Source organism: Cucumis sativus, chromosome 2, assembly GCF_000004075.3.
Source record: "Cucumis sativus cultivar 9930 chromosome 2, Cucumber_9930_V3, whole genome shotgun sequence".
Classification (NCBI taxonomy): Eukaryota; Viridiplantae; Streptophyta; class Magnoliopsida; order Cucurbitales; family Cucurbitaceae; genus Cucumis; species Cucumis sativus.
In genome coordinates, this window is record NC_026656.2 from 11220549 (window position 1) to 11243440 (window position 22892).

The 22892-nt window shown below is 33.3% G+C and overlaps 3 protein-coding genes across 5 annotated transcripts; 1 reads left to right on the top strand and 2 right to left on the bottom strand.

Moving 5' to 3' along the window:
* Positions 1 to 1819: 1819 nt before the first annotated feature.
* Positions 1820 to 6899, bottom strand: LOC101215083 (signal recognition particle 9 kDa protein). Of its 3 annotated transcripts, none has more exons than XM_031880529.1 (5): positions 6713 to 6899; positions 6373 to 6441; positions 5142 to 5235; positions 4456 to 4558; positions 1820 to 2152 (listed from the first exon to the last, which is right to left on the bottom strand). In XM_031880529.1, the coding sequence occupies exons 1-4, from the start codon at positions 6782 to 6784 to the stop codon at positions 4482 to 4484; spliced, it is 312 nt and encodes a 103-aa protein (XP_031736389.1). In that variant the 5' UTR covers positions 6785 to 6899; the 3' UTR covers positions 1820 to 2152; positions 4456 to 4481. The 3 variants fall into 3 exon arrangements, with proteins under 3 accessions (XP_031736389.1, XP_004154106.1, XP_004154105.1); XM_004154058.3 differs by lacking the exon at positions 1820 to 2152 and adding an exon at positions 3283 to 3558; XM_004154057.3 differs by lacking the exon at positions 1820 to 2152 and having other exon boundaries at positions 4232 to 4558; positions 6713 to 6898.
* A 2586-nt stretch (positions 6900 to 9485) lies between these two features.
* Positions 9486 to 10837, top strand: LOC101220924 (PRA1 family protein E). Its single transcript, XM_004145330.3, has one exon. The coding sequence runs from the start codon at positions 9688 to 9690 to the stop codon at positions 10261 to 10263; it is 576 nt and encodes a 191-aa protein (XP_004145378.1). The 5' UTR covers positions 9486 to 9687; the 3' UTR covers positions 10264 to 10837.
* Positions 10838 to 13335: 2498 nt separating this feature from the next.
* LOC101220692 (E3 ubiquitin protein ligase DRIP2) lies at positions 13336 to 18013 on the bottom strand. The gene is made up of 7 exons (XM_004145329.3): positions 17460 to 18013; positions 16387 to 16486; positions 15447 to 15783; positions 14901 to 15343; positions 14749 to 14799; positions 14127 to 14199; positions 13336 to 14006 (listed from the first exon to the last, which is right to left on the bottom strand). The coding sequence occupies exons 1-7, from the start codon at positions 17572 to 17574 to the stop codon at positions 13833 to 13835; spliced, it is 1293 nt and encodes a 430-aa protein (XP_004145377.1). The 5' UTR covers positions 17575 to 18013; the 3' UTR covers positions 13336 to 13832.
* Positions 18014 to 22892: the final 4879 nt, after the last annotated feature.

Genomic DNA, 22892 nt, shown 5'->3' on the forward strand with positions numbered 1-22892 from the left:
TTGAACCTAAACGTGCATCCTCGCATGTCAAGCGCTAGCTAGAAATGTTTCCCACAGTGACGAAAGAGTAGGAAAATACTTGAGAAACTTAAAAGTTTAATATAGGGAAGATGTGGATTTTGAATATGATTGGGAAGACATTGAGATAAGAATAGTAAAATAAGAATTGGCAGACCAAAATGAAAAAGATTAAAAAAAGAAAAGAATAAGAAAATAGTGAATTAAGAAATGAAAAGAGTTTGGGAATAAAGGGGGAAGTGAATCATATGAATTTGAAAAGAGAATTTGTAAGATAATGGGTTTCACACGGTCTTAAAAAGAGAGAATATGAAAAAAGTTCAATCAAATTTATACACTTTTCATTCCCCTCCTTCACTCTTTCAACCTTATCTCTACTTCACAATTTTTAGCTTCCCATTAATTCATTCATAATGCAAAACACTTCTCTCTAAACTTTGACTATTTTATTCATTTATATTTCAAGAATAAAAAGGGAAACATAACTTTAACCAAACATAATTCCCATATTGTTAATGGGAATCTTCTACCTCACCCATTATACAACATCCTTAGGAAAAAGGGTTCGTTTTTCCTTTTTCCTTTTTGGTGTTCAATAAGAATGAAAATGATGGTCCTGAAGATACCATAACCAAAACCAACATCGGTCACCTAAGACCTAAAAATGGCCCCAATATTCCTTTGTATTTTATTTGACTCGACTACATCATTCTTACTTGTCTTGAATGCTTTTAAGAATGAAAAATACTATCTCCACAAACCAACATGGCTCATTTCAACATGTTCTGTTCTCAATACATCTCACAAAAATTTCAAAATGTCACCCAATATAAGGTTGCTCCAAGCTAAGCTGATTGAGTCAATCACATAATGAAAGTTACACCTTGCTGGTATAAATAGTAATTTCTTTTAAGCATTTTTTATTCATACTTTTATATCTTTTAGGATCCATTTGATTCGAATGTAATCTTATTTAATTAACGTCCCTCCTAAACTTGAGATGTTATAAAACAAAACTTTAAAATATTAAGATAAAAATAAACATTTTGAAAGTAAAAAGATAACTAAACCTAAATGTACAAAGACCAATAAGTATTTAAAGCTAGGGGAAAAAAAAGGATCTCTAATTTTGCATCATAACAATACTAAAGCCACATTGCAAGTTACTCCCATATAATCTTGAATGCTTCATTATCATGATGCATCTGTTTTCATAAGAAAATTTGTGGCATCTTTAACATTAGGAAGGAAAGTGAGCAATAACTTTTTTAGCAACGCCCAGATGCAATCAGTAATAATATAACCCTTAATTTTCCCCTCCTAAAAGCTTAATATTGACCCTACTGGCATTGGATCCTACCCCACCAGCAAAGATATACAAACTTCCCTTTTACAAAGAGGGGAAAAAGAGAGAACAAGCAATGCTTGAGTTTCTTTACAAGATAATGAGAAACATGAATTTAAATACTTTCCTTTCCCTCCTTTTAATAAAGGGGTCTAACAAAAGGGAAAAAGTGATGGTTTGGGATTTTAGTATGATCCTAGATCCCTATTAGAGAGGCTTGGAAAGATGGAGGGTTTCTTGATAGCCTTTGAATCTACCTTCCTCCCTCCTCTCTCTCTCTCTCTCTCTCTCTCATCTTCCAATATCATTGGATCAGGTTTAATCCAACAAGTCAAACAACTTTGGTTTAAATTTATTGAAAAACTACTTAAAAACTTATTGGTTTTGTATCTACTTGCATAGGTAAAAAAAACTCTTACATTTATTCTAGTCACACATACCAAACATTGGCCATCATAAATTTAGTTGGGTTTAAATTAGGAGACATAAAACTCAAATAACAATGTTCTGTGAATAGTAATTGACATGCACTTTTCTTGAGGTTGGAGATCCAAATCTCCACACCCCACTTGTTGTAAGTTAGTTCATCTCCATAGACAATAAATCCAACTTAACCTGATAATTGAGCTTTGTGAAAGAAACGCTATTCACCTTTGAAGAGCAGTTTTGAGTGAAAAGTAAAAAGAAAATTCTTATGCAGCATGCTGAGAACTTGATACCAGAATTTGGGTTTTGATAATTAGACCAAGAGGAGCATCAAAATGCAGCCTTGGAAAGTGGGGAAGTGACCTGAAATATCAACAATAACATGTTCACAATCATCTGATTGAAGGGAATCTTTAAACGGCAGCTCACACTCAGTAGCCAAATAACCCTACATAAATTCAAAACATGGGAAGGGGACTTTATCTCCCCTAAAGAACAAAGTGTGGTGGTGTTTTTGCTTTGCCAGTGAGGCCAAGAAGATTGCATTTGACAGTGATTGGCACAGCTTTCTTCAATCTTGACACAATCACATGCTGAAAAAGAAAAAGATGTGTACTCTTGGGGAACAGGTTCCTAGATTTGAACCAAAGGTGAAAGCAATAAAGTGAAGGGTGTGGTATTTCTGTCTGGATCAAGTCTACAGAGATCAGTTTGTGTTTTAAGAATTTTGAATTTGGGTTCTCTAGAATTTTTATCCTTTTTCTCATCATCATAAAAATCCACACCAGCTGCCCTGCGCTTCAACCAACAACATACTACAATGGTATGGAATGACCTTTCATCCTATAAGTGGAAGGTTTAATCCACATCTCCACAATTGTTCTCTATTTTATTTTATTGGACAAACAAGGAGGGGAGAATTGAACCTCCGACTATGAGGTCGATAGTATAAGTTTCATGCCAATTGAGCTACTCACATTTTGGCAAATTGAAGAATATTTAACATCTTAATAGACAATTGCAACGGTTAAAAAACATGAATTAAAACCTTGTGCCAATTTGAGTATGGCTCAATGGGTAAAAGAAGAAAACTACTACAGAACTTTCTAGATTACATTGGTCTATTAGCCATTGGATAGACAAATACAATTTGTTTCCAATCAAAAGAGTGTGGGGCACTGCACAAGGTAAACCCTAGTATTCAAGAAATGAGATTACTTATGAATTTAATGTGAGAATAGTAGCAGTAAGTGAGAAGAAATTTCCAAGTATCTTAAAATAGATTTTACTAAGTTAAAAATAATTTAAAATTGTTGTCATACTGAGGCTTGACTAAAGGTCAAAAAGTTACTTTGAAAATTTTGACACCTCTCAAAGCATCTTAACTGTCATAGAGGTCATTTAGCTACTCCCCCCTTCCCCCCCCCCCCCCCCCCCCCCCCAAAAAAAAAAATATATATATATATATATATATATAACAACAACAACAATAATTTCTTGAAAAGCAAAAAATAATTCACCTAAACCAATGTCACATACACTCTTAACTATAACAAGCCATGTTCCTCCATCATACGAAAAGACTTGAGTTTTGATGGGCGAAATTCCATTAAATGAAACAAATCACATAAATACATCCTAAAAGTAACTAACGGTGTCTTCTATGCAGATTTGAAGAGAGCAAAAATAGTAATGGTGGGAGCATTGAGAAAGAAACATCCTCATATGCATGCATTCAAGTGGTTGCCTAGTGGTTCAATGTGCAAAATCTGAAACCAAGAGGCACAAGAAAGCAAAGATCGCCAACTTCAAACAATCTACCAAATAAAATACTGGGCCACAGTTGGTTTTTTAGTAGAAGTTAGATTATCAAATAGAATATAATTGCCTTATACTCAACAATAATGAATACACTAACTACAAAATTGTGAATTATATTGAAGTAGATAATGAAAGATATGAACAACCAAAAGGGTCTAGATATTTGAAATAGAGAAGAGAATCCTTTCCTTGTTTACCACCAAAACCTTGAAATCTTTTATTAATGTTAATTTATATCACAGAACCACCATTCCATATTTATGTATTCTTTAATGGATTAACCTGTGCATCAATATACAATTTTTAAATTACTATTATTATTATTCATTTAGAGGCTATCCAGACTAGTTTACCCATATTAGGACTAATCTAAAAAAACAACCACCTAACTTTGAAAGATTTGGTTGTAAGGTAACTTGTAGAATATTAATATCCAAAGTAGGTGGTGTCACAGATGACCACCATGAAGTCTCAACCATTCTTTCAAAGTGTTTTTAACTTTTTCAGCTTGTGTCAATAACCATTAGGTTAACCCATAATGCTTACGTTATTAAATTACTTTGAACTAAAATAAATTATTGGCACAAGAAGTTAACAGAGCATAGGAGCAAATCAGTATACTGAGGTGGAACTTGTGAAAAGGATTATCAATATATAAAAAAAAACTATGTATTACAGTTGAATTGCACACCAAAATTTTTTTAAGAAAAATGGGACGGCATATGGTAAATTTACCCCAGGACTTTAAATAATCTATTCTGAAAAAAGCAAGACTAGAAGATTAACTAAATAATTAGTAAATAAAGATTATAATTCATCAATGGGTTTAGAGAAGTACGAGAAACCTATCCGTGCAGTAGTCAATGTGAAGTCATTGCTTCCTCCCCCTTCCTTTCTTGGTTGGCTGTGCATCAACCTGGTCCTTGCCTGTCACTTCTGATATATCCACTGCACATAAGAGATAAGTCCAAGCAGGCTTAGATTTACGAATGGCTGGGTAAACAAAAATTATATAGATTAAGAATGGAAATTATTAGTCCAGGCACTGCACATAATTAATGGAACTGAGTTCACATTAGATTTACTGAATGACTGGGTAAACAAAAATTATATAGATTAAGAATGATGTTCCATGGATGATGGATACTAGGATTGGATATATCGATCACAGGTTGTGTGAGAACTCCAGGCAGGCCATGAACCATTTTGGCCTATAACAAAGTTAGCAAGCAGCGGCCTATATTCTTTCATGGGCTCAAACAGCATTCAGAAGGGAAGCAAACTCATCCTTCAAGTACTGAAATTATCATGGAACTAGTTTACAAGTTGCTGCAAGCTGCAATTTAGGGATATGGAACTTTCATGCATTTAGAGAATACATAGTTTTCCATTCCATTCATTTGTATGGACAACAAGAATTCAAATTGTAACAAAATTTTAGTACAAAATCATGACGCCAGCAAGTAGTTAATTATTATTCAACAGAGTATTCAGATATTTCATTAATCAAAATAAACTCGAAGCAAAATACCATCAGGGCCCCGGGCCATCAGAGTGAAGAATATGTTGTTGAGCTTTTCCATCTTCTTAGCATCCTGTGCCTGGTCAGTCTTGAACTTAAGACACTGGAAAACAGGGAGAAAACAAAAGGAAGAAAAAAACAAGAGAAAATTAGTATACCTAACACATCTAGAAAGATAGCCACTACTATGTCGATAATGATATTGTTATGATTTGGCATATGCCCTTAAGTCAGTTTTGGTTAAATTCCAGATTGTTTGTTTCAATATGTGCAGATATACAGAAAATTCTCCATACAAGCAAGCATAAACATATGAATATCACCCATCAGATTCCCAGTTGATATCTTGTATCTATGCATTTTGCACTAATTAGTTTTTTCTTTTCCACATGACAAAGAAACATTCGCACATCCTAATCTTCCTATGAAAGATATAAGACCCCAAAGGAGTCTTTGGAATAGTGGCTAGTTCTAAGACCTGATTTCTAAATTGCTAATTGTTAACCATGAGAAGTAAAGATCAATTGCTGATCTCTTCATGAAAGGATTGGTAAAGGCATTTCTTCCTCAATTTCGAAAGGAAACCCTCAGGAGAAAACGGATCAGAGGCAGAATCTGATCTTTTTCTCTGTAATACAAGCAAGAAAGGGTGATGGATCAGAGGAAGAGGAAGATCCAATATTTGTTCTCGAAGTCTTCATTTTCGTGTTGAAGCAAACTCTCCAAAAGACCTCCCTGAGAACACCAACGGAACACTATCTCACCCCACTGACCAGCACCAGCTAGTGCACAATGAAGACTAACTAAACTACAGTTGGTGCTACTTTAAAATTGTCTCTTCTACTTCAACCATCTCAAAGACAATGTCCTTTCTTTTTGGTGATTATATCATGCCTTAGAAAGAGGCACGTCAAAATCCATTTCTAACCATGGTCACATGAAAAGTTGTGGCATCAGGCATCGTTTAATGGCATATGTCGAACTCAACTATGGTCTACTTGAAACTTTACAGGTTAATTTAGTGGATAAGCAGATCACAAGTCTACTTAGATACACGTGCATTAAAGACTCAGCACGCTTCTTCATACATTGGCGTTTAACATTTATAAGGCCAAGAATTTGCCAGATGAAAAACAGAACCAAGCATACAGTTAAAAATCAATAATCAATATTCCCATCCTGATCACTAACCAGAAAAAACACATGATATTAATCAAAATCCCAACACAAAATTCTTTACCTCACGGTTATCGGTGACTTTAAGAACCAGTTTCCCATCGCAGTGTCGATACTTTATGTTATACCTCGTCTAAATCCCCATTGGAATTGGAAAAGAAAACAGCGATCGCAGTTAGAATGAATTGAAAAAACAACGAACGATGCGATAAACGGAACATATGAGTAGACTGTAAGTTCGTAATCGTGGACAGTGTTTTCAAATTAGGCAGATAGATGGATTAGAACGTCTTTCACAATTCATTATGCAATTGAGGGATGATAATACAACAATGCGATCTAATTTCTGAGAATTCAAACGGGAAACAATGTCTAGGGAATGGAATTTGGAAGAAAAAACTTACGGAGGTGGGATCGGAACGGAACAATTGGACAGAACGCTCGACGAATTCATCCCACGAAGCTATGTAAACCATGGCTCTGCGTCAGAAGCGGAAGAGAGGGAGAGCTTGGGAACTTTAGCGAGCTTGACAAAGCTTAGGAAGCGCGATGCGAAGGAAGCACAAATAAGGAGTTTTCTTTATGTTTTTGGTTTTTGGTTTTTGGTTTTTTGGTTTCTAGTTTTTTAATAAAACGGCCTTCTATTTTACAATTTTAGAATCTTTCTTTAAAAATTGTTGAGAAATTTTTTAAATAAATAAATAGTATTAATTTTTAAAAGAAAAATAGTCAAAAGTAGAAAGAAAAAAAAAAAATTGTCCACCCTTCATAAAAGAAATCAAATATAGTGGATTTCATCATTAATTTTTTTCTAGGAGTGTAAATAATTTTTTTTTTCAATTTTTTGTGGTTTTTAGTTTCTAGAGAAAATGGGGGTTTAATTCTTAAGCTTGTAGTAGTTGTTTTGGTCAACACGTGTAAATAAGTTAACTTAATTTAGGAAGCTAAGCTTAAGAATTACTAAGAGTTGAAAAGTGAAAAAGATGGGAAAAAAAATTTCTAAGCATTATGGAAAAGCTCTTAAGTGGATTATCCACTTTTTGTTAGATGATATATGCTGAGAGGTTAGCTATGCCACCAATTTAGGATTTTGTTGGGAGGAGCCATGCATTCAAGGCATGAGCTATGAAGTCAAGTGAACCTAAAGGAAATGTAGGCAGCCATGTTTGATCGTCTATGCGTTCAGATTGGAGTAAGGGCAAGATGGCTAACTTCTAGCAATGGTTGAGTGGTTGCTTAAGGGCCATGTGGCCGAGAGACTTAGCGAACACATTTGAACTTTAAATCATGTGTTGGGCATGTCTGAAAGCTATAGAGCAAAGTTAGGTTTAGCAAGAAGTCATGCTTTCAGTTAAGAATCTTTTAACTTTAGTGGAAGACATGTGACAATTTAAGGTCAAGCATGGAGTTAGTGTCCTAAAAAATAGGTGTACGTGGTAGTTAAAGAGAAAGTTGCATGAGTTGCATGTAATTACTCTTTAAATAGAGAGGTTAATACTTTATTATTTCTTCTTGGTAATTTCAAGATAATACAAGATACATACAAAATTACTTACTCTCTAAAAATTTCTCCAAATAAACCACAATTCACTACTTATAGGTTCCCACCAGCCGGTTCTAAGGCTGAAGAATAGCTGAAAATGCACTAGAGTGGTCCACGTCTTGTTCGTGATCTACATCATGGAGTTTGGAGCATAATGTTGAGCTACAAAGGATGAAACTCTAAAATTATTCTTACTTTTTAATGAAAAAAAAACATTGCACACAAAGTTCATATCATTACGAAGGTATCCTCAACATCATACAACACTACCATACTTTGAGCTCTTGAGTTTTTTAATTTTGTGTAGGATTGTGGGTGCACTATAGCACTCCCTCTCCAAATTCTTCCAAGACTTGTTTTATAACTCAACTACTAAAATTTCACCTAATCAACCATAAATTATCATACTTCATAAGCAAATGAAGTGCTTTCTACAACAACACACTTAAAAGTACTCCAAGTATCCAATACAAGGGAATAGAATGTAGTAAAAGTTGTAAGTAAACAAACTTTCTCATGGTTAGTTGCGTGAAAACAGGCTAAAGACAACAAAAGTAAATGAATGACTCAAACATGCACATACCATTTGGTCAAAGAATATCATTTTTCTTACGATTGTAACTATGCCTCAAATTTAAACAAGATGAACAAGATTCACATCATCTTCTATGAAGTATCTTCAAGAACCTAAGCCATGAACCTATATGTCCATCGTTAATGTGAACTTAAATGAATACAATCCTAAAGTGTTTGCCCTATGTCTAGGGTCAAATGCAAAGACTTGTTATATCTAAGTTCTTTTCTTAAATTATTTTTGATGAAACCAAGTGTCACCCAACCCTTTCAATATTGGATTCAACTTTTGTATATACTAATATATGCTATCAATCTAGACTAATAATAGAAATAAACTCAATAAAAGCAAGTAATCATGCTATGGGAAAGAACAAGGTTACTTTTTATTCATGAAAATCTACTATTATAGTTGGATATTTGCATACTTTACTTCCAAAAGGGAGAGTTTAGCTCATAAGAAAATAAAGAAAAACAATAGCAAAAAAGGAGAACATATTTAAAAAATGGCTAGAGAATGAACTTTTGTTGGTAGCAAGAACTCAAGAAGATTGCCAGAATAAAAGAATAAAAAATGTTCGAAAAAGAAACTTGCAATAAACAAAATTAAGAAATTCCTTATCGTGGTAGATGTATCTTTACTCATTAACATCAATTACTCGTGTACTACTATAATACATAACATATTCTCTTTGTTTACACTATAAATTTTTCTTCGTAAATTTTCGTATACACTATATTAATATAGGTAGATTTCACTATGTTTACAAGAATACATTGACATGATACACAATAAACGAAGGTAGTATGAAAAATTTCTCCATTTCATTGTAGCGTTTGTGTCAAGGTTTAGATCATAGAATTTGAGTACCACAGTTCCTTGAAGATTGTTTTCCTAAAACTATATTATTTTGACCTTTGTAATGCAATTTTATAGAAAAAATGAATATGCATTTTTGTCATGAATTTAGAATTTAATTTTGAAGTGGAAGAAAAAGAAAAAGGGAATCATGGAATTAGAATAGGGAAGTAGGTCCTCTTGTGAGTCATGGTCATGTTCTATGGCCATGGCTGCATCGTTTTGTAGAGCATAAAACCCAACTCCTCTTCTTTTACTATCACCATCAAGTTATCAACCCAACCCTGGCTACCTCCATTTTCTCTCTCCAAAACCCATTTCATTTCTCTCTCCAAAAACCCATCTTCTTCATTTCTTTCCTTCCCGACGCTTAATCGGTTTTTGGGTTTTTCACAGCTTCTCCAATGTCCTCTAATCAGCCATCCCCATATGGCTTCACTGAAACTTCCATTCTATCACGCGCCAGAGCCGCCTCCGATTCCCTTTACGCCACTTTACGGCCATGGCGGGAGCTTCTTCAGCCGTTATCGTCCTTTACTCGCCCTTCATCCGTTGGGGAAGCGATTATTCGGTGTAAGCGTAATCTCAAGTACTTTCGTGTTAATTACACCTTCATCGTTTTGCTCATTCTCTTTCTCAGCCTCCTCTGGCACCCTGTTTCGTTGATTGTGTTCTTGATCGTGTTCGTTGCATGGTTCTTCCTTTATTTTTTCCGGGATGAGCCATTGGAGGTGTTTCATCGTGTTGTTGATGATCGCGTTGTGTTGGTTCTGCTTGGAATTGTCACGATTTTCGCTTTGGTGTTGACGGATGTTTCGTTGAACGTATTGATTTCGATTTTGATTGGGGTTTTTCTTGTGTTGATACATGCCGGCTCTAGGGTTACTGATGATTTGTATATTGACGAGCAAGAAGTCGCTGATGGAGGATTGCTTTCGGTTGTCGGCAGTCCGACTCGAACAGAGTACAGCCGAATCTAGATAAATCACTGATTCATTTGGCTAGGTTATGAATTATGAATGATCGTCTCGCCTAAGTTGATCCAAGTTCTTTGTGCTACAATTTGAAATTCGAATGAGCTCTTAGAGAACAAGCTTGTCTCTCTAGCGTTCACTTGAAGATCCCCGGTTTGATGCCACTGATTGTTTCAGCGATGATTTTTTCAATTCAATTTCAGGGTTCTGCTTTTGTAATGTTTGTTCAAAATGTTTGAACTTGTAGTTCTAGTTGGTGGTAGCGATATACAGAGTTTTGCTAGGTTAAATCCTGGAATTTATCCCAACATTACTCCTATTTGGGTGTGATTATGAAGGGGGTTGCAATGTTTTGGGTTTTGTTTGTTCTTTACTTCTGGAAAGAAGAAATGGCAAATTGTGGATCCCAATTTTGTTCTTAAACGTTCTGTTAAGATATTCTATATCTGCCATTTCAAGCTGTTTTCATCTTCATCGTTTTGGCAAATTTCTGGGTGTACTTGTAGAGTCATGTAAACTATAATTGTATATATTGATTCTTATTATTTTCTTTAAATTATATGTTGTGGGGTTTTTAGTACAACATTTGTAGTGTTGAGGATCAAACTTCCAACTCTAAAGTGGAAGGTAGTTCCATTTACAGTTAAGCTATGCTCAACTTTGCTCTAAATTGTATGCCGTGGGTTTTTAGTACGACTGTGGTGATGGAGGATCGAACTCTAACCTCTAAAGTGAATGGTCATTTCTTCCAATTATAGTTGAGCAAAGCTTGCTTTGGTAATATGTCATGGTCTTTGATGACTCAATTTGATTGTGAAGAGTAGGGACTAGATAGCCTTGGCTGAGCGTTTTCAAATTTCTGGAGATATGATGGTGAGATTTTATCTGCGTACTATAGGATGGTATGCTCTGAATGCTCTGATTCGACACTTTTTTTTAATAAATGATATTCAGCTTTGTCACATTGTAGATCTGTTTGTGATTTTGGATGTGGATTAGAAGGGGAAGTATGTGATGGCCCAGCGTAGCTGTATCATCTAGCATTGACCTTTTTTTCTCCTTTCCTATTAGAACTTCTGTTTCACTTTTGAAATGGATCCACTTTATGCATCTTTATGATTCCCATGTGACAAAAGTTAAAAATGATGGTTTGTTTAGTTGTATAATGCCTATGATTTTATCAGGGATCTCAAGGGAAGGTGCTTGAATTATATCGGTGGTTTTCACATGGCAATTGTCTTAGTTATGATTCTTGTTTCTAATGCTGCATAGGCAACTTGCAAGAAAGCAGGTGAACTGTGAAGGCTTTGTGGGACAAGAATGAAGGTTTCTCATTGCATTTTCCCGTTTTTGCTGCATCTTACGAAAGAACTGGTTTTGTTTGATGATTAGAGCCGTTTTTCGATGAAGCATTGGTTACTTTCTGATGGGGGATGCTATGATAGATAAAGTAGTTCATTAGATGTGATTTCAGGTAGCAAATATTCAAATTAGATGTGATTTTAGGTTGTTTACTAGAGTTTGATGTCTTGTTGCTGTTTTATTTTATTTGTCTTTCTTATATTAGAGTTGAAACCAACAGCCGCTAGTCTATATGATGAAACATTTCACTTCAATTCAGATAATTTGTTATGGTGTTTTTGACTTGCCAATCTTTGAAATTGTATTTGTCCATTTTTAGCTGTGTTCAGGTTTGAGTGATTATAAAGTTTTGTTTGTCTTTTACCTTCTCTGATCTATTCCCCGAGCCCATCTTCAACTTCGGCTGTGAAGCATTAATACTTAGCTGCTAGTTGGACTGCATCTGCTGCCATTTTCTTGCAGCCTAGGTGCATGGTTCCTCGTGGCAAGCTGCAGTTTTTCTTGTTTCTTTTTTCGTGATGAGGGACAATGTTTAATTTAAAAAATTAAATCATTTTAGAAAACATATAATAGTGTTTGACATCATTCAAAAAAGTTTTATCAAAAGAGTTCAAATGTGGATGCATTTTACATTTAGTTTACGTCCTAAGTTGGGTCGCAAACAAATGGTTGGGACTCAGCTTGAGCCGTGGCATCCTGTTGTTTAATGCTTTTGCAATTTCTATTATTCTACCATCAGTTTCTGATATTTACAGATGGTAGAATAATCAGATATTTTCTTCTTTCATTTTTTCAATAATTGTTTGATGAGACAAGGCAAGGGGAAAAGAGTTTAAAGGTAGCATGTGATTCCATTTCTTCCCCTTTATTTCTTGTCGTTTATGAAAAAACATTCTATAAGAACTGATACAGAAATGGGAAGAGTTTCCTTTTTCTTTGAAGAATAAATAGAAAAACTGCTCCATATTCTTCTATTTGTTTCATACTTTATCTATCTTTTTTTTTTAACTTAACCTTTATCTTTTGGGATACTCTTGGTTTTTTTGTGGAAAATTGGCCTATCAATTGGAATAATATTTTATGCACCATGGTAACATTGTCAAATTGGTAACTGTATCATACTAACTAATTAGGGTATGGGGAGTAGGTTTGATTTTCTCAATTTTGGACAAAATGAAACCAAATCAAATCATTGGTTGAGAACCAAATCAATGTCCAACAAAGGACAAAAGTTAATGATTTAAATTTTAATCCATTTGGTTCCATTTTCCTTTGGTTTTGTACTTAACTTCTAACATAGTTAACACTTTCATATATATATATATGTATGTTTGTAAAGTTTAGATAGAAAACAGATCCGGCTAAACCCTAAAGTTGGCTCAGTTAGAATTTAGTTTGTGATTTAATAAGAATAATACATAAGATAAGGCAAAGAGGGGGTTGTGATGAAAAAGGCAATTTCATGGAAGTGAAGTGTTAATGCCTCATCTTATGATATTGAGTTTGTACAAAAAATGGAAATAAATATGGAGCCTTGAACAGGTACACGTGTCCAAAGTTGTTAGGCTCTACAAAATATTTTCAATGTCTTCATTTTTATACCTCAATTTCGTTTTATATTCTCAATTCCATCTAACTTGATTTCATATATCCATAAATTTAAGAGATATAAGAATTAAATCAATGTCTTGGAATCTATAATAATAATAATAAATGTGAGAGAGAAATGAAACTTTATTAGAATAATGAGGATAATTTGGTATTGAACAAGTACATACTCTAACAAAGTAAAAGCAGCTGCTGAGGGAGTTCCTAAAAACAAAACACACATTTTAAAAATATTTCATTACACCCACACACCACATACATAATTTTTAAATGAAAGGAAAATGTTGATGCCTTTATTTAATGATGTGGGTGTATAAAGAATTTCAATTGTGTGTATTATGGTAACTCCCATAATAGCTGTTAGCTTACTCTAAATTCTTCTATTCTTATCTCCAATCTTACTAAATCTTAAATCTAACCACCTTTTGAGCAACTGGGGTTGATGCTGTCATTTAAACTGACCTGACTACCCGCTCGACCGTGTTTCACCGGCTTCGCAACTATCTCTTCTTACTCAAAATCACAATGAGGATACCAAAGAGATGATGGGCAGAGCGCGAACCGTGTGAAGATGCAGATTAATGTATAGGGAACGAAATTGAAGATCAAGAAACTATGGTCTTTCTAGCATAGTAAAGAACCATGATGAAGTCCTCTGCTGATGAGCCGATTGATGCTGGGATCTTTTCAGAGGTCGATGCTGTTTGTAGCCACAAATCAACTAAACTATGCAAATCCAGTGTGGGAACTACTGGATGTCCCATACACTTGACTTCAACCTGCAAATATAAATCCTCAAGCATAAGCCATAAAATGACATGTCTAGTCCAAGTATGAATACGAAAGGCTCTTAGATTAGAGTTTCAATTAAACTAAAGAATGTGAGTTTTTGTTTTCACCTCTGATTCACTTGGGAGATCCAGCTTTCTCATAAGGTACTTCTGGACAAATGATACTGGCAAGTTTCTATCCCTGTGAAAAAAAAATTAAAAGTATAACAATATGAATGAACTCCTAGTCAAGAATGGTATTTTTACAAACCCAAACGTGCAGAGTAACCATCAAAGAACTTAATGCGGATTTAAGTCTTAACAATGGTAATTTTACAAACTCAAACGCACAGAGCATCAAGCAAAGAAATTGGCATGGTTTAAGTATCAACAATGGTGATTTTACGAATCCAAACATGCAGAGTGACGAGCGAAGAAATTAGCAGGGTTTTATGTATCAACAATGGCACTTGTACAAACAGTTTAAGTATCAATATTCCCACGATCATTGGTATCAAGAGACTTTACACAATGTGTGCAAGGAAAAGTGTCAATTGAGACTCCTTGGTCTAAGATAGAAGAATAATAACCATTTACAAAATTCATGGAGAAACTATTAGTTAGGCTGAAAAAAATAGACATGAAAGGTGCTCATGTACACCTCAGTAATATATATGATAAAATTACTTGACATCTAAAATAAGGATAAGTAGGGGGCATCTATATTGAACGAGTCTAAAACTGAGCTTACTTTATTCTCAAATACTTAGCAGGAATTTGCGGCAATGATACATCTCCTTCCCTGAAACCAAAGATCAGTGTAAGTAGAGGCATAAAGACTTGCTTAAAAAAATTGTGTAGTCTAATATAGAGCATTTTGTAGATAACAAAGAATTGTCTCACTGATCAGAAGCTATGAGTGAAAGCCAAATCGGACCAGCTTTTATTTCATGCCGAGCACTAGAGGCATCTAACACAACCTGAGGTGTAAGGCTGGAGTCCCCATAGAAAGATTCCCTTTTCTGGCGGACCCTGCGCAGTTTCTTAGGTTTTTCAGTTTCTGGAGATACAGGATCCGCTCTAGTTTTTCCATTCTCCCGTTTTTGCTTGCGTTTGCCTTCCCTATTTCTAGATTTGCTGGCTTGAGCTTCACTTCCATTGGCTTCTGCAGCCTCGACTTTAGTTTCAAATCCTTGTGAATTAGATTTGGAACATTTACTCCTATTTGCAACTTCAACCAAACAATTTAAAGGTTTCCAAATATCCAAGTTCCGTTCCACCGAGTTAACACCATTCTCGGTTTCTTTACTTCGTAAAGGTATGGTAGACTTGGTAGGACTGGAATCCTGCACTAAGTCCAACATTAGCCAAAATGTTAGTAATAAAAAAACATTGAGTTGGAACAGATGAGAAGCGGGGACAAAAAAGAATTAAGTTAGTTCTCTTTACCGTCCTTTTATTCTGATTGAATTTGTCCGATGTTTCAAAAGAACTTGAGCTCTCTGATCGATCGTCCACGGAATCATCCTCTTTCTTCACACGCTTCTCAGAAGAGACTCTTGGTGTTCGTAAGATAGAAGCAATCCTTGCAGCAGCAGCTGCTGTTCTTCTTCCAGTTGTGGTGGCATGGCTTGAAACTCTGGGACTATTGACCACCAATGACGAAAGTGATCTTTCCTTTCTTCTAACTGGTGGTAGTACAACAGGAGCAACTTCCGGCGTCTTGACTTTTCTCCTTTTACTAGGGAATATCTTGGCCCTCAAATCTTCTAGATTGTGGTCTGGCCTGGTGATTAGATTCTCAAGATAAATGCTCAACAAGGGCTGAATTCTTACTAAATACTCTATATCAGGCATACATGAAAAATGTAAAAATAATGAATTAAGTCATATCGACATAGTAGCAAAAAGAATGTGTATAAACTAAGAACGGAGAGTACCAATATTTGTATAGGCAATGGTAATTTGTAGCTTTTATTCTAATTCAGTCAAAATGATAAGGGGCAAATTTTAAACTAATAATGAGCACAAAAATGTGTTATGGCTGTGCTAAAATGCTCATTTGATTAATTAAAAATCATGCATTGATGTACCAATCGGTAAAACCCACCATGTTATCAAATGGATATGATGTTTAGAACCAAGGAACCATATATTTTCTCCAAATAATCCAATGGTGACAAAAGCACAAAAACAACCAAAAAATTCTTATTGCCATATGTAAAAATATAGGCAATTAGAACTTTATGTGCATATTGAATAACCAGAAAACAGCTACAAAACATCACACTCAAAGATCAGCATTCCCATTTGTGAGCAACTACTATCACAAACAAAGATCAAAAGGAAGTCATTGAAAGACAGTGGTATTGTGTATTATAAATTTTACCTTAATTTCTCCAATGGGGCACACCCAAGGTCAATATTACATACTGGACAGTTCTCTATTTCTTCATCAGAAATCTTGTCGGATATGCACTTTCTGCAAACTGGAAAATTTAACACTGAGTTATTAATATAAACTACTTCCACAGTGGTCAAATGGTTAATTAAGTCAATACTATTCATTTGACTAATCACTAACAGGAAAAAAGAAATTAAAACTATTAGCAAGCTAAAGTGCTTAAAAAGGGTAAATAAATAGGATGTTTAACAGTTCAAGAAAAAAGTTCAGCCCTTTCCCTAAAAATTTGTAATTACTTCCATACAATATACACTAACAGAAAAAAAAAGGTTATTAATTTAGTGACTTCTGCTTTATAGATTAAATGACATTCACACAGACATGGAGAAGGTTAGGGAGACATGGAAAATTCACAGTAAGTAGTTTCATAAGGAAGTCAACTCTTAAACTTAACTCAAATTCGTTAAACCAAGCCATATGCGACTTCACACAACAAATGTGGAGATGTTCTTGATATTTATGCAAGTACACAAAAGTCTTTTGCTGAAAAAGTTGCTTAGCTCAATCACTTGAAAAGCACAAGCCTTTCACAATTCACAATTCACAAACTGTACTATTATACTCTCAAACAAATCAATAGGATCAGTTGACATACATAAATCAAATCAAATGCACAGCAAGTATGAGTTCAAATGTGTGTGAATTTCCAGATGAACTCAAAAGTCATGAAGAATATGTACTAGAAAAATGAAACAGTACAAACCCAAATGAAGAACTTTCTCTCATGAAAAGCATTTTTTTTTCAATAATTAACAAAAGGGTCAACAGAAATTAATCCAAACACACATAAAAAGAAAGGTTTTCAATATCAAAGATAGAAAACTACCATAAATGGGGTTCAAAGTACAAACTAACTAACCTGGATGAAAAAGAGTCAAAATAAAGACAGAAAACAAAGAAGAAGACAATAAAATTGAAGAAGAAAAATGAAAAGAATCTAAAAGAAAAGAAATTAAGAGCGACCCCCAAAACGAAAAAACAAAAAAGAAGTAACTTACAAGTATGAAGACATTCAGAAATAGTTGTAGCTTCTTTCAAAAGCTTATTACAAAGTGGGCAAGTTATGCATGCTGCAATGGCTTCCCTCTTGACTTTAACAACTCGATTCGCCATACCCCGAAGAAAAAAAGGAATCACAAAAACCTCAAGCACGTACCCTCAACTCTGCATGCCTTGTTGAACATTTGTTCATAAGAGAAATTTACGTTCATTATTTGAAAGAGCCATTCGGGAATAGAGTCAGGAAGAAAAGAATCAAAGGAGAAAGGGGAATCAAAAGATGAGGAGAAGGAAAGTGGAGCATTAGGGAGATTGGGAAAAATGGTGAGTGTGATTGAGTGGAAGGGCAAGATTTGGAAATGGGTATGATAAATTAGAAGGAATTAGAGATGGGTTTTGATGGAATTGAAGAGATTGAAGAAGAATGATATGAAATCGATGAAATGAAAAGAGAAAAAATAAGAGACTTTGTGTGTGTGTTGTTTGTTTGGTTCTTGGCTTGTCTTCGTAGAAAAGAAGGAGAGCATGAAGGAAGGAAAAGAAAATGGATTTAATTCTGTTTTTCACGTTTAAATTCGAAAATAAATAAATAAGGGAAAGAAAAGGAAAAGGGAAAATTATTATTATTTGTTGTTATTATTATTGTTATTATCATACAGAGAAATAGAAAGAAAGATAAAAAAGAGAGAGTCAACTAAAGCAGATGGCCGATGGGGATTCCAGATAACATGCACCACCCTTCCTGCGCACTCTATTAAAATGCGCTCTCAAACAAAATGGTATAAAAAATGTTCCTGTCATGCCATTCATTCATACAAAAATTCATCACACTTTCAAATAAAAAAGTGTCAACTCAACCCTAGCTCAGTGATATAGAAATTAGTAGGGCTCGAACCATAAACTTTTGTTGTAACAAGTAATGTCTTAACCACTGAGCTATGTTCGAATTGACTAGTTATGTACGTGATTAATCTCATCAAATCCTATAGAAGCTACCAAATTTATCTTTATATACTTGATTACATAAAAGTAAAATCAATATACATTCAACTTTACTATTCAATTATATCATACATAACTTACTATTTGCTACTGTAAATATTATTTTAAAACTCTCACCATTTTCTATAGCATTTAATATTTGCTATATTTTTTTATTCTTTCTTACAACACTCAAATTAAAATAGTTTACACACCAAATGCATATTATTATAATCTAAATTAAAATAATATACACCAAAAACACAAACTATTATAATCTATGAAGCATATACAATGTTACAAATGCAAGATACTGATACGATATGATATGGTGATACGCCAATAAAAAAAATTAAGATATTGATACTTTTGTAGGTACTTTTTTTTTTCTTTAAAAAATTTAGGATGTAGGTAAATGTGATATAAAGATACTAAATGTAATTCTCTAAATGGTACAAAACACAATACAAACGTTGAAGTATAATAATAATAAAACATCAAAATTATGGAAGCACAGTCACCGATAGAATCCAATAGAAAAGAGACACAAACTTATTAGAAAAGAAGAAGAATATTAGATGAAAAGTATGACGATAAACGAAAAACTTCCTCGTTAAATTGTTGAAGATATCATAATGAGTTACATTTTACGAAACATTGTGAGGTCTCAAACTAAAATGACGACTATTAGATAATTGAGATTTGATATTCTATTTATTTTTGCCATTTTTAATTTTGGACGAGGGAATGCACATTTTAAATAGATTGTTTAGTTTTGAGTTGGAAAATATTAGATGAATTGATTATATTTTTTCTTTAAAAAAATGTCAAACATTAAAATAAAAATAGATACGTTGAATCATGTGTTGGATGTATGTTCGATACGTGTCAAATATGTAAGTATAAAAACAGATACACCAAATCGAGTATCAGATACGTATCCTAAGAGATATATGAAAGTATTAGCATCTGATACAAATTTTTTGGGTTAATGATTTATTTTTATATATGAATAGTGAATTCAAATCTACTCTTTCAAAAAACCAAAGTAAATGGTACGTTTGAGTTGAAGATGTTTGGTGTTATTCCTGAAAGCTACCAATCCTAAAATCAAATACCACCTAATCACCTATGATTTGTCTTGATTAGTCCTACTACTACAAGTTAATCAAGAATAGTTAATTTACATTATTAGTGTTGTATATCTAGACATTTATCATAATTTATATTGTGAAAAAACATTACAAAAATAGTAGCTACTAAAATGATTGTACAAAAAAAGCAAAAATGATCCATTATTACCCTTAATCAATTCACAAATGTTATGATTTTAATTAATATTTGAGCGAATCATTTATTTATGTAATAAATGAGTTTAAACAAAAATAATAATAATTGGTATGCATTCACTCTTTCATAATCACAATCAAAATAAAATAAGGAATCCATTGGATATCAAGTTCAATTTTTAAACTTTTAGCTTCTATAAATTTTAACTAAAAAATTTAGAAAATTAAACTAAACCAAAAAAAAAAAAAAAAAAAAAAAATACAGTAAAATTTTGTAATATTATTAACTTTTTTTACTATTTGAAAGGGTAAGGCTTTAACCGTCACAAAATTAAACATTTTTAAATTGAAAAAAAAATAAAATAACACAAACACATGAACTAATGATAAATGTGTACTTTTTATCTTTTAATTAAAAAAAGGTAGAGCTATTTATTAAATTATAATATTATAAATAGAAATTATAAAAAGAAAAAAAAAATTGCAACATTGGGTGATCCCATCCGTACATACAACAAAATATGATGATTGCTATTATTTTTCTTTCTTTCTTTCTTTCTTTCTAAAAAACTCTATTTTAAACTTCTTTTTATCCATAAGAGAGTTGTGGTGGATGGGCCCCCTCTCTTCCATCATATTCAATTCTATCTTCCAATCTCTTTTTCTTACTTTCTTTCTTATTTGTTTTTATATTTTTCTTCCACATCTTTTATTTTATTTTCATTTATCGTATTTATGTATGATATAATTATAATAAAATTTCATACATCAATCAATTATAATAGCCTTATAGTCTGCAACTTAATTAGTTTAGTTTTGAGTGTGTTTACAAGTCTTCCAAGGGGTTAGAGATACTTTGGCAATTGCTTCCTTCTTAGAGTTGCAAAAAAAGTAACACTGCCAATCAAATATTTAAATACTTCAATTTAAATTTTGCGTTTCATCAACACAAGTTACCAGAGATTACTAACAATTTTATCTAATATTACTAATCCACAGCTTAAAACTTAAAATTTATTTAAACTAAAGTGAAACATAATTACAACTTTCTTGTAATTATATTTTTTTTCATGTTATTAGAAAAAAAAATTTTATAAAAAAAATAGAAAGAAAAAACTCTATTTACCCTCTCTAGAAAAAACCACTAAGAGACAATTTTTGTTGGAATTTATATTACAAAAAGTACTCTAGCTTGGAATTTAAAATTATATTCTATTCAATAAAGTTATTATGAGAATTTTGTAGTGAAACTGTATACTATAATCTTGAATCCAATAAACTAAGAACTTGATGTTATCTTGAATATATTTGAATTTTATGTAGAGACATAAATATGAATCAAATTCAAATATATAACCTGAATTGTCTATAGTATATGAATAAGATTGGACGTGTCTTATTGTGGAGACACTATGGATGCATGCGACCTACTTTGTAATTAGTACAAACAATATGATCTTCAATCATTAATGTGGAGATATGAAAATGAGGACATCCTATGTAAAGAGTTTACATAAGATTGAAATCATACAATAGTCTCTTTTACATGCACCGTTTACTGTATAAAACTAACTACTTCGTTTATTGATGACTTAGGTAACTTAATTCATAATTTTGAGTTACTATGAACTCACGTTCACACGAGATTATCCTTAGACCAATATTAGGCCTCATTTCAAGGCTAAGACTAGATGGATAGCTGAGGACATAAGGTGCAAGACAAAATTCACTTCTCTACCCATTATAGGGTTAGATAGGATGGTTCCTGAAGCACTGAATCTAGGTCTTGAATAAGGAGCCCCACCCACGTTAGCCTTTCACAAATTAGAGGTGAAATGACGAAAATACCCTCATTTAATTTCCTCCTTCCTCTTTTCTTTTTCCTTTTCTTCAACCTAAAAACAGAGAACAACGTTAAAAAAAAAAAAACGTAAACCTCCCGCATTTGAACTCTCCCGCCTCTGCAGTTACTTCAACTTTTGGTGCCTCAAGTGAACGTTTCTTCTCTTCCGTCCATTTCTTTTCCACTTCCATCCATTTCTTCTCCACGACTCTCCACTATTTTCCGATTTCAACTTTTTCACCGAACGTCTCCATTTCTTCTGCACAGATCTCTGTTTTAGTTTCGACTTCAACTCCGGTGAACGCTTCTCCACTTCCATCCATTTCGATTTCAACTTTGTTTTCACCGGACCTCTCCATTTCTTTTCCACTACTCTACGTTGGCAGTGCCGTATCCATCCTCTTTGAAGTCAAGTGAGTAATAAAATCTGAATTTTTTTTTAAGTTTGTCTGTTAAGATATGTTTATCTATTATTACAGTATTCATCTTGTTTGTTTAAGTTGTCTGTTGAGATCTGAGTTTTTTGTTGGGCACATTTTAGATATATCATTAAATTTGTAGAGAAGAAATGCATATGTCGTATGCACACAAACATAGAGAACCGTGGGAGCCATTCTGTTTTTAGGAAGAAAAACCATTTCCTTTGCAATGTACTGTAATAATAGATAATTGGGTTAAGAATGTATTATATATGTGCATGCTACAAATATATGTATATATACATATCTTGGAGTTTAGAACATGAATTCCAGCATATTTGGTATCCCATCTAAACTCTGCAAAGCTACCAGTACAACAATGTTGAAAGACATTATCATAAGCTGCATTGTTGTTCTCTACTTTGTTAATGTTTTTAGTGATGTAGTTCTAATATAATACAATCTTTGTTGCCTTGTATAACCAAGAAGCTCCCCATATTAATTCGTCCTATGTCAAACCAATGTATTTAAGATTCCTATGTTAGAGAAAATTTGAAGACAAATGATTCAATTAGTTTTGTTCCTAAACTTACATGTAGGCTTTCCTCCTACTATTAATCATTTTAGTAAAGGTGTTACAATATATGTTTAACAGTGCAAGCAATTTGGTTTAGTAATCTAATTTGGTTTATTGGCCTTTACTTGACCAAAGTTTGAGTAGAAGTCCCAAGATGAGAGTGTTACCCTTCCTAAACCATTTAGAATGCATGTTTAACTAGTTTACTGGGCTTTAAGGGTTTAGGGTTAACAATTTTATTAGACTTAGCAAGTAATAGCCTTGAATTTTTTTATCTCGCACCTACCAAAATTTGAGTAGAAGTCTGAAGATGAGAGTGTTAC